Source organism: Mastacembelus armatus, chromosome 3 (assembly GCF_900324485.2).
Source record: "Mastacembelus armatus chromosome 3, fMasArm1.2, whole genome shotgun sequence".
Taxonomy (NCBI): Eukaryota; Metazoa; Chordata; class Actinopteri; order Synbranchiformes; family Mastacembelidae; genus Mastacembelus; species Mastacembelus armatus.
The window spans coordinates 360,818-372,498 of NC_046635.1; the positions used below are offsets into that span (position 1 = coordinate 360,818).

The window sequence follows — 11,681 nt, forward strand, 5'->3', positions numbered from 1 at the left end:
TGCCGCCACCGCCCTGTGTCTTCCTGACAAACCTGTGAGGATGGAGAAGAGGTTGGGTGTTGACGTGCAGACGGAGACACCAGAAGGAGGCCTCAAGGAGCTGGTGCTGAGGTGGTTCACTGAGACGCAGGCACCACACATCCTGAACAACGGCAACTTCCCCAACTGGTTTCAAGGCTTCACTGCAAGAAAGTAAGAAAAGAGTCGCACTGCAGGATCTGGGATACAGAAGTAAAGAGGCTTTTGGTTGGAAGTCGGGTTTAATTCTTCAGCACATAAAAGTTAGGTTTGCTTTGACCTCGTAGGTTTTACCAATTTGTCGTATTTCACTGATTGGAACAGCTGTGGTCTGAGTGTTAAACCTGAAGATAGAAAAGTTATTTTATCCCTGTTGGGAAAGAAAAGCAGTGATGACAGACGTCAGATCTTCTGATTAGTAAAAAAAATAATCCACGCACATATTGAAAATATTAAGACGCTGATGTTTTACTAATTAAAATCTATTTGAGAAAAATGTATTATTTATTTATTATTATTTATTAAAAGAAAAAGTGCACACTGCAGCATTTTTCCACACTATAATGTTGTTTTTATGACTCGTGCATTTAATGTTGTGACAAGGTTGTAAAAGGTTAAGTGCTTATCATTATTTCCATTTTATGCCATATCATTTTACTCCACCACAATTCAGAATAGTACTGGGGGAACTGGAGTCCGAGAACGAAACAAAACCCTGTTAGCCAAAGATTTTTCAAATCCCATAAATTTAAATGGGCAGATTTGTATGAAAACAGGATAATCCAACATTTGCGGGGCAGCAGAATAACTGAACATTGTGAAACCAAATAAATGCTCATCTAAGACAAACCAAAACAGCAGGTTAAAAGTATGTGAGACAAAGTAATATCATTTTCATTCTGTAGAAATTCATTAAAGTTAAAGTTATAAAGACAGTGATTAAAAATAAGTGGGGCTGTGTTTCATTGCCATGAAATCTTTCCACTTATTATTAGCTTGACTGTTAATATGACAACTATGTTTTCAGGCTGGGTAAATCTGTTCGACAGCAGCAGCAGTGGGTCTTTGCTTTCATACTTGATATGTGTGACAACGTATAGAAGGGAACTAGAAGCTGAAGAGAAGTTTGACGTCTGTTTACATGGTTGTGTCTCACTCTGTGCCCAGGGATGCAGAAGATCTACTGAGGGATAAAGCTCTGGGATGTTTTCTCATTCGCCTCAGTGATAAAGCCATCGGCTACATCCTGTCCTACAAGTGAGACAAATCAAGCCTGTTGAATGTTATTAAAGCTGCAGCTTCGATTCATCTCACTGCCTGTACGTTTCCTCCAAAGGGGCCACGACAGGTGTCGTCACTTTGTCATCACCCACAATCAAGACGGACAGTTCACTATATCAGGAGACTGTCAGACTCACCGGAGTCTGGCCGAGCTGATAGAACACTACAAAGTCAGCCCCATCCAGCCGTTCGGAGAATACCTGACTTCCAGTTGTCATGAGGTGAGGGCTCTGTGTGTGTGTGTGTGTGTGTGTGTGTGTGTGTGTGTGTGTGTGTGCGACATGGACAGTCTGAGTAACCGTTAGTCAATTACAATCATCCAGCACTGGAAATGTATGAACATCTGTAACACACTCGTTGGCCTGTTGGCTGGTGCACTGCAGCTAACACACCAATTTCTAAATCTGACAGGCCACTAATTTGACTGGAGCCTGTTTTATTTACATATTGCACAGTCAGATGTCAGACGGTCTTTGTAAAGAGCCGTAAACAGATAAACGTCTTGTCATTTTCAGGTAAACACAGGTGAGCTGTATGATGTAGTCAATTACAACACCAAAACTAAGTCTGGGGTGAGCGTTCAAGCTCTGCGCTCTCTGTGGGACCAGAGACAAGATCATCGCAGCGACTCTGTCCAGCAGCAAAACGACCTTCATGCAGCGCAGCCACCTGCACTGCCCCCGAAAACTGACACCACCAACAGAAAGCTGATGGGAACGGTGTCTGTGGACACAGTGACGCTCTCACAGGTATGATGGAAATGAACTGACTGGTGTTGGTTTGCATACAAAGAATAGATTCATTTATTTTATCATGTCTTTTCCTCCGACCATAGTATCTGTTGTCATCCTTACTGTTCCAATTCAGTTTCAAAGAGGTTTTCATACATCAGCTCTATATCTGTAAGAGAAGGCTTTCAGACTTATTCTATCCTGCAATGACGAGTTGCATTTAAATGTTCCTTCACTGGTTTTGGTCATAATCTTGAAGATGTGAATTCACATAGGCCCACATTCAGGCCTCCTTTGTGCATCATCATAATGCAAAGTGATGGTTTTGCTGTCATGTGTCAGGGAGCGCCTCCAGCATCAAAAAGAAGCACTCCTCTTGGCTTCTCCCTGAGTGGAATTTTTCCTGGCACATCATCAAATTCAAATGAAACCCAGGCTGATTCAAGCAGGTCAGAGACACTCAGAGGAAACACAAACCCAGCACAGGTGTCCGACAGAGATTCATTCAACACCACTGACACGAGTTATCCAGGGGACCTTTGTCCACCAGGTGTAGCCTGCTCTGAGCTGACACAGGTGGACAACAGGAGCAAATCTCTTCCACAGCTGGGCAATAGCAAAATGGAAGAGGAGGAGTACTCCAACCGACTCATCAGCCCCTCCTCAGGGGGGGCACCTGCTCCACTGAAGAGGGTCACTTGCCACACCTACTCTCTCCACAACCCCAGGCAGCTCAGCAGCTCCAGGTCAGGGCAGCAGAGCGATGACCTGGAGCTTTCAAGGTCCAACCCCTTGTACCAGACCTCCGAGGGGCTTGGAAGGAGTTCAGCTCAGCAGGTACATGGCATGTATGCTGAGGTGCCCCAGAGGTCAACACCTGCTGGTCTACCTGATGACTCCTGTGAGAAGACCCAAGGCAACACTTATGAGTCGCTAGATGATCTGAAGAATAAGAAGTCCAAATCTACCTGGGGGAAAAATGTGAGTCAGAAACAATGACCAGAGGTGTTGATGCTGAGAGCAGAAACATCTGAAATAACTGTTTCTTTTTTCTGTTTGCAGTATACGAAATGGAAGAAGTTCCTTCCTGATTACAAGAAGAAATAAAGCCAACAAAAAGGACTCAGCATATTGATTATTCTGGGACCAAATCCAGAATCAAACGATGATATTTAGTTAACTGGGACAAATATGTCAAACTTTTATAACAACAATTTATTAACTATGAAAGTTATGAATAAGTTAAACACTTATATTATTATTATATAATTTTATGATCAAATTACTCATATTCGCTATGCAACAACACTGTACACAAGAAAATGTATTTACATTGGAAATCTGTACTTCCATAGGTGGATAAATGTGTTTTAGAGGAAAACAGGTTCAGGTGAGAAAGTGAGGTCAAAATAACATAACCCGACTGCAGTGACCAGGCCACCTCCTAAAAATACTCAATTAGAATAACGCTAGAAATCAATATGGATCAATTTGTACTTCTTATATGATCATATATTTTGTGACTGGATGTTAAAATTGCCATTTGGTTGGCAGCACAAAGAAGGAGAGACGAGGATATGGACAGAGGGAAGGTCCAGTATAAATGTCACTGCTTTGGGGCTGAGCCTCCTTAAAAGTCTGATACACCTGGTCCACAGGTGATGTATTTTGACCCGACTGTCTCATTTAAGGATTAAACACAAGGTCTTGCTCTGTTTAAATGAGAACTTTGATAATTTTACATTTCCAACCGACGTGACTTGACCCATGAGTGGTTGGGTTTAGACACAACATATCTGAAATAAAATAAAAATCTGTGGAGTTATCCTTGGAATAAAAACTATTTCTCTGGTTCTGCTCCATTGACCTTGAGGAGGAATACAATGCTGAATCGGTGGAGTAGTCTTGTAATACAGTATGTCTGTGCACGTCCAACCTTAGTTCAGCCCATGACTTCACAGCCTGGACTGGTGAATCTTGTCTTTCTACATTTACAGCTTTAATTTTCGTCTTTTCTTATTTCTGTGTGAACCGAACGATCCCTCCTCTGTTTTACTGAGCCTTCCTCATGAGGCCAGATCCTGCACAAAGCCCCCCCTACATTCACTATGTACAATAAATACTCTCTTTTTTACAATGGTGTTTTCTTGAACCCTAGCTTCTGTTTCCAAAAGGCTTTTGACTCTTAAAGCTAATAATACAACACATTGTAACGCACAATATGTGTGTAAACCAGTGCGTTTGGCCTTAAAATCCTGCCTGGTTGTGGGCCTCTGTTGTACTTTAGTGGAAAAGATTAACTTAATTTAAATTTGTGATACACAAAAGGATTTAATTGAATAACAGAAAGAGGAACCCCCCCCCTTCATTCTGTGCCCTGTTCTGTGCTTGTATTCAAATAGAAAACAGCAAAGCCAAAATAAATGTTGACCAGTTCCTCGTTTCGACCAGCAGGTGTCAGAGTGTCTGATGGCAGCAGAGAAGAAGAAGAAATCACGGAAGTACAGTTTCCAAAGGGATTCTCGGTGGAAGAGCAGCTCACAAAAACGTAGATCGTTTTCATTTCCCGCCAGCAAATTAAACCTTAAACTAACCCGATAAGACGATGGGCACTAGAGATGACGAATATGACTATTTGTTTAAAGGTAAAACAAAGCGTTTTCTCATCGTTATTACAGTTGTCTGCTGTTAGCAGCCAGGCTAACGATTGTCCGTCAGGCTAACTTAGCAACCTTTGTGCTCTCACTGCTGTTCCCCGAGCTTCATGTCAGCAGGTTTATTTAACCACACACACTCTAACACTCTCTCTTCTAAACCATGGATGTAGAAACCCCAGTTCCTTCCTGCCGTCACATTAGTTACAGATATCTGAGAGTTGGCTAACGTTAGCCGCTGTTAGCCTCCGTTAGCATCTGTTAGCTGCTGTTAGCCTCCGTTAGCCGTCAGTGGGTGCGGACACACCTCATGATAAATCACATTATCCTCATTAGGTCCTTACATGACTACTAGATAGTAAAATACACAGCCAAACCTCAGCACTGAGCCGCCGTGCTAACTAGCTAGGCCGCGCTAGTTTTCCCAAATGAAAAAGCAAAGCCTGGTTAGTGAAAGTGTAAGGTCGGTGAAAATGTCCCGATAAAGTAAACAAACTTATCTAAGGTTCAGTTTGACTTGTCTGTCTGAGGTCATTGGAAAAACGAAGAAACAGCAGGTTTCTCTGTTATATCTATTGTCTCCACAGTGACGAGATAATGTATGTCTAACAAATTATTAGAAACTGGTTGCTAGGCCTAATTCATTTCATGGCTGACTTAGAAATCAATAACCTATAACAATACTATTCATATTAAGTATGTTGTACATAAAGGAAAGTGGCAGCTATAGTTTTCGAACATCCTGTGTGAATATACACTGTGTCATTTAAAGACTGAATTAAAATGGATTTTTTCCAATGCGTGTTCCAGTTGTCCTTATTGGTGACTCGGGTGTGGGGAAGAGTAACCTGCTGTCTCGTTTCACCCGCAATGAGTTCAACCTGGAGAGTAAGAGCACCATCGGGGTTGAGTTTGCGACGCGCAGCATCCAGGTGGACGGCAAGACAGTGAAGGCCCAGATCTGGGACACGGCTGGTCAGGAGCGCTACCGTGCAATCACATCAGCGTGAGTATAGAAGAGCAGGTCACCAGGGCTCAGGACCTGCCAAACAAGCAGCACTAGTAACATGTGCCACTTCTTTTGTAGCTGCTTTCAGCATTATCAAAAATGACCAGATACACTTTAGTTATTTAGCAGTTGTAACAGTAAACTGTATGACGTTTATGTGGGCAAGGAAACAAAAACAATGTCAGTGATAAATGGGTGTGACGTTTTCAATCAATACATGTCTTGTGTATCTGTGCAACTCATCGCACGTCATCCAGCAAAGGAGTGAACGTAGCTGATGTGTGTAAGGCCAGAAGAAGGAAAACACATGAAACTGACTAACAGCGAAGAGGACGGCTGCACAAGATGATGAAATCCTGGATAAAAGTGATCACACCACATCAACTATGTGGAAATGGATTCAATTTTGAAAGGGTGGATAAACAACAGTGATATCAGCTGCAGATCAACAACACACCTTTCCTCCCCCATTTGAAAAGGTTGTGTCACAATTCCACTGTACAGGAAGTGTATTCCCAAGCTACAGCACCAGTAGCTAACACTGAAACTATTAATGTTAGTGGTTGGTTCAGTCGCTCCTGTCGGCCTTGTCACTTATAACCTGGCACGATAAACACTCAGAAAGAAAATAGGGACATGACATCAGTTCAACAGTGGAATAACATGAGTTTGCAAAGTCAATGAAGGTTGCAGTACAAATTTGCAGGAGGGATTTTTATCATAAACAGCACTTCATTAGCTTTGTGCAGAACACAGGGAAAAGAGTAGCACTTACATGTAGTCTAGCCACACAGCAGATGTGAGCCTAATAAGAATAAATGACTGTAGAGTATTAAATAATTAAAATAATAATAATAAAACAGTTGATTCTCTAGTATCACAGCAAACCTTCTGATTTACTCCAAAGCTGAAAAGATGCATTAAAATTCAAATAAAAAGGTTTCCAGTAGAGTTCTCTTGTAAACAATGCTTTTGTCATTGATAACGGCCAAACCACCCAGCCCTCAATGCAATTTTACTGTTTATTATTTTACAGTCTCTTGTAGCACAGACATTGTCAGCGTCAAGACAATGTTCTTTGAATTTTAGCTGCTCTCTTAAAATAAAGCAACATCTCTTTGTGGTCTGTCATCACAGGTGTCACATGTCTAATAGTTACTAATTGTGAGCTATTCATTCAAAGTGGGAATCAGTGTCATAAGACAGAGACAAGCAGCAAATCTAGTATCAGTTTAGATACAAGCGAATTGTATTATAATCAATTCTTTGACATCACAGTACGTTTATTAATTTGATATCAGAAAGAACGGGGTTTGTGCCTCGTGATCAGCCTTGTTCCTTTTAATACACTTGCTTGTGTGACAGGATGAAGTGAAAATCTCAGTGTGATGTCTTTAGTTTGACAGTTAAATAACACACTTTCCTGCCTTCGGCTGCCACTCAGCCTTTTTGTGCTGGTGACGTTTTTTTTTTTCCTCACAGTCCAATGTACAATTGTTCAACAGTTTAAGTCAACACACACAATGTCATTGCTGTAGCTTTCCATTTATCATTTGCTGCAATCCTACTTTAAATACAGCTACTCAGAAATATCGAGCTGTTTCACAAATGATCTTCAATCAGCAGAAACAGAAGTGACTGGTCTGTATATCCAGCTGGACCAGTACAGCATGCCAGCTGTGGCTGACGTCAGGTTACAAAATGTTCCTACTGAATTACCCATAAATGTGCCTTTAAGTTGTTTTTATTTATAACTGTACGATAGTGATTCTCAAGTCTGTGCATGTGGCTCTGCTGCAGGTACTACCGTGGGGCGGTGGGGGCTCTCCTGGTCTACGACATCGCAAAGCATCTAACTTACGAGAACGTGGAGCGCTGGCTGAAGGAGCTGAGAGATCACGCCGACAGCAATATCGTCATCATGCTGGTGGGAAACAAGAGCGACCTGCGTCACCTTCGGGCTGTTCCCACTGACGAGGCCCGAGCCTTTGCTGGTAAGACGTCTTTATCCAGTCTGCAAAAACAGTGAGTTGAAGACAAATCAACATACAGTGGGACAGATGACAAAGTCCTTATCAGAATGAAACCAACGCAGCTGAAAAATCATAAATAGCATTTCTGATACAGTCATGACGTACAAGACTTTATCCTTAAAACAATTTCAGAGTTGCCCAGCTAAAAAATTAAATGCATCACTATTCAAAAATACCACATTACATTATTGACACTTTGGAAAGAAAAAGAACAAATGTGCAATGAACTGAATTGGCCACATTTTGTAATTTTATGTATCTGTTTTGTGTGAAATGATAAAATAAGGTTTTAAATAACATTTAATGATTTTTGTGTAATGATTCATAAATAAGTGTCTTAAACAGAAGTTGTCCACTTTTTGATTCGGATTGTTTCGCGGTTTTTCAGTCACTGGGTAAAGGCAGCGGAGACACTTCGTGAAACTGTGACTGGTGCGGGTTTCAGTCAGATATTTCTGTGTAACTGGTCATACTGATCCACTATCTGTGGAATGTTATGTATTTCACATGAATAACGTGCTCTGTTGCTCAACTTTGCCTTACAGAGAAGAACGGTTTATCTTTCCTGGAGACATCGGCTTTGGACTCCACCAATGTTGAGACGGCCTTCCAGACCATTCTGACAGGTCTGTGCTTTCATGAGGGAGGCTAAACAAACAAAAACACACCACATCTTTTAAGGAATGGCAAACCTTCGTTATCACGAGTGAAGATAACCAGCTGTAAAGATAACTCCGTTTTCTTTTTTTAAACAAATCTGTGTAGAAGCCATTGTCTGTAACAGTATAAACCACACAGTGCAGTGAAATAAGATCAAGTTAGTCTGATTCTTTCTTTTGATTAAAATAAAAAAAGATACTGATATAAAAGCTGATAGTCAAGTTACTTGAAGCATAAAGCTGACACTGTCCTATATTTAACTTTTTGTCAACAAATCCCTTGGACACTGAGGTGAACAGGCTGTAACTGTAAATAATGCTGTCATTCTCCACCCTCTTCCACCAGAGATCTACCGTATTGTTTCCCAGAAGCAGATGTCAGAACGCCAGGAGAGCGATATGTCCCCGAGCAACAACGTGGTCAACATCCAGGTGCAGCCCACTGAGAACAAACCAAAGATGCAGTGCTGTCAGAACATCTAGCCCAGCTGTGGATCTGCTGCTATCCCTCCTCCCGTCTTTCCCTCCCTGGTCCTCTGCCTAGCTCCCAGCTCCAGCTCCTCAGCCCCCACCCTCAGAAAAAGGACTGCCTCAGTGTACTCTGTGGTGTGGTAGGGACGAGCCACAGCTCCGAGGCTGTGACCCAAACTCTGCACCTACCTGTACCTGCCCCCCCTACCAAACCCCCTTCTCCCTGCACCCCAGGTAAATATATCCCAGTATAAGAAGCCGCCGTGTGGGGTGGCCCCCCATCCCGCAAGCAGAGCCCCTCTTTCTTTAGGCTACTGCAGGACAGCAGGCAGCAGGCATTTCATATCACTTTAGATTTCATTACTGTAGATGCGCTGACTTGTCACAAATGTCTTAATATATGAATGTGATTTGTTTTTTTTCTTCATACTTTGTGCTCCTGTTGATTTCTCCACTTTTTTATGATCTCTGTCTTGTATCATATATCTACTACTAGGTATATAATGAATTTAAAGCACATCAAAGTTGCTCTGAAGTGTATTCCTATGTACAAGCTTCTCCTTTGTCATTTTAGGGCCTCTTTAGTGCAATGTACTGTTTTGGAAACCACGTGGATGTATCGAGCACAGCGTAGACGCGTGTGCTCCGGTAGTGTCATTTGATCTGATTGCTGTGAATATAATGCTAGTGGAACGTGAATTTTTTGCATTCGCCAAGCTTCAGTTTGTGCTGCGGACAGGCCGGATGTGAGCTAGCATGTAGCGTGAAAGCTCATAAGCGTCGTTTGTCACCGTGCTTACAGCAGGTGGCGTGTTCGTGCCAGCTTTGCATGTCTTTAAAAGATTGCATTCTGATGTGCGGCAGATTTTAAATCAGGTGAAAGACTCGATCTGGACTGCATGAATAACACTATCTTTGCCTTTAGGGTGTGTGATTCTAGGTTGACACCATGAAAGCTGAACTAAACTCCTGTACATTCAGACGTTCATGTTGTCCTACTTCAGGTCTCAGTTTGGCATCATACAGAGCTAATGCTGAGAAGGATGTTCTGATTGAAGGCACGTTAGTCCGTCAGGCTTTCCTGCTTCAACATTAGGAAGAGTATGCTTTGTTTTGTTTGTTTTTTTTTTATAAACACAGTACACCACAAAACAATATCACTAAAATGTTAAAACATTCAGAAATGTGCCGTCTTAAAGGTTGTAGTATTTTTTAAAGCAGGCTACATTATTAAGAATACACACTCCAAATTACAGACCCAGTGCTATAAAGGTGATTTTCATGAAGGTTATAAAAGAACCAGTGAACAGCACAGCTTTGTCAGTTCTTTATAAAAATAAAAACTTTATTAAATGGGCAGGATTTATAAGACTTACATTTTAATGATATTGACCAGGGTGTACTCGGTTTTGTTGTATACTGTCTTTGACTACAACTATGCAGAAACTAGCACATGGCTGTTTTTGGATTTTATTAGTGCACTTCTATAGCAAATGAAGGAGTTAAACAGCTAAAGTATGAGTAAGTGAGGTAGTACTGTTATGACATTCCTATGATACTCAATATTATAATCAAATATTCTGTCGTCTACGAAATTATGCTTTGCATGTAACCACAGAAGTGTAGTTAGTTGGAAAAGTAGAAAATGGAAAATGCCAGGTTGGATTTCATGAGTATAAAATTGTCTGAATCTTGCACTGAACCTCAATCGTTGCTCTAATAGTCACGCTTTCTTGTCTAGGATTAGATTTTCACTGCACTTGGAGACCCTGGACCTGTTTTGTCAGATTAGATGTACCGTCTCTTAAGATGGTGCCACTGTTCAAAAACCAAAACATAGGGTTTAGCACTGCAGAACATAGACCGAGTCTCAAATGCCTTTCTTCAAATCCTCCTGGCAGACGCAAAGGATCTGGGAAAAACTTCAGAGTCTCGGCCACATTCTCGCAAACCTGTGGTCACAGTGCCTCCTCCGCTGCACGTACCTGTCTGAAAATGCCTCATTCACCTGCGCACAACTGGCCGTCACATCTGCCTCCCACTTAACTAATAATCTAGTTGTGTATGTCCCCCCCCCCAGGAGACAGTCCCTGTCACATAACGCCTACGTACACCGAGCTGCCTCTGACGTCAACACAGTGCATGGCTTTCTGTTGTACCGCCTTACATAGCTAACATTGTCATTCCTGTCCATGAAATCTGATGAGGGTTGGGCCTGGTTAGCCAGAACGGCAGCTGATTGTCGTGTCCAGTAAACTGACAGATGCCTCACTAACAACCTATAAGCTAAAACGGCCGAGCGCGTTCTGTTGAATTTCCAGGTTATAGCTGTGTCAGTGTGTGATGGTGTTAGCAGCATACACAAAGCCTGACCTTGGTGAGAGTGTGTATGTGTGTGTTTTAGAGGCAGCGGGTAGATCAGTAGCTCTCGAGTCTGTGAGCCTGGCTGGCAGTGCCAATGGCGTTTCTTGGAACAGACGGCGCCGCCAGCACAGCCTCTCCAGACTCACTAGCTGTGGACAAAGTGATTCCTTTCTAATGAAAATTGATTTCTGATCCTGGTTCATGCACCTCCATTGGTATGTGTGTGTGTGTTTTTTTTTAAGATGTTTGATTTTCGTTTTTTGTTTTTTTTACTCTTGAATTCTGTAACCGACTGTAATTCCAGTGTAAGACATCATTTCAATGAATTTGGAGGGTCAACCATGAGAGGGGGTTCAAAACGAATGGTTTTATGTTTTGTACAGATTGATAAATTGTACAATTGTGTCTATATCTTAAGTTATCGGTTCATCTTAATAAAGCGCACCAGTCATAAACCTTTA

The 11,681-nt window shown here is 41.9% G+C and overlaps 2 protein-coding genes across 2 annotated transcripts; both read left to right on the forward strand.

Moving 5' to 3' along the window:
- Positions 1–3,774, forward strand: sh2d7 (SH2 domain containing 7). The gene is made up of 6 exons (XM_026319706.1): positions 1–192; positions 1,186–1,275; positions 1,355–1,520; positions 1,815–2,048; positions 2,373–3,011; positions 3,093–3,774. Exons 1-6 carry the CDS (start codon positions 41–43, stop codon positions 3,135–3,137), a joined length of 1,326 nt encoding a protein of 441 aa, XP_026175491.1. The 5' UTR covers positions 1–40; the 3' UTR covers positions 3,138–3,774.
- Positions 3,775–4,501: 727 nt separating this feature from the next.
- Positions 4,502–11,681, forward strand: rab11a (RAB11a, member RAS oncogene family). Its single transcript, XM_026319707.1, has 5 exons — positions 4,502–4,675; positions 5,495–5,690; positions 7,494–7,687; positions 8,272–8,352; positions 8,732–11,681. The coding sequence occupies exons 1-5, from the start codon at positions 4,636–4,638 to the stop codon at positions 8,866–8,868; spliced, it is 648 nt and encodes a 215-aa protein (XP_026175492.1). The 5' UTR covers positions 4,502–4,635; the 3' UTR covers positions 8,869–11,681.

Bases quoted from the DNA above. Each gene is read 5' to 3' on its own strand.
- sh2d7 (XM_026319706.1), top strand. From the start codon at position 41: ATGGAGAAGAGGTTGGGTGTTGACGTGCAGACGGAGACACCAGAAGGA. The intron at 1,521-1,814 runs GTGAGGGCTCTG...TGTCATTTTCAG, and splicing joins TGACTTCCAGTTGTCATGAG to GTAAACACAGGTGAGCTGTA. The intron at 2,049-2,372 runs GTATGATGGAAA...GTCATGTGTCAG, and splicing joins ACACAGTGACGCTCTCACAG to GGAGCGCCTCCAGCATCAAA.
- rab11a (XM_026319707.1), top strand. From the start codon at position 4,636: ATGGGCACTAGAGATGACGAATATGACTATTTGTTTAAAG. The intron at 5,691-7,493 runs GTGAGTATAGAA...GCTCTGCTGCAG, and splicing joins TACCGTGCAATCACATCAGC to GTACTACCGTGGGGCGGTGG. The intron at 7,688-8,271 runs GTAAGACGTCTT...TTTGCCTTACAG, and splicing joins CGAGGCCCGAGCCTTTGCTG to AGAAGAACGGTTTATCTTTC.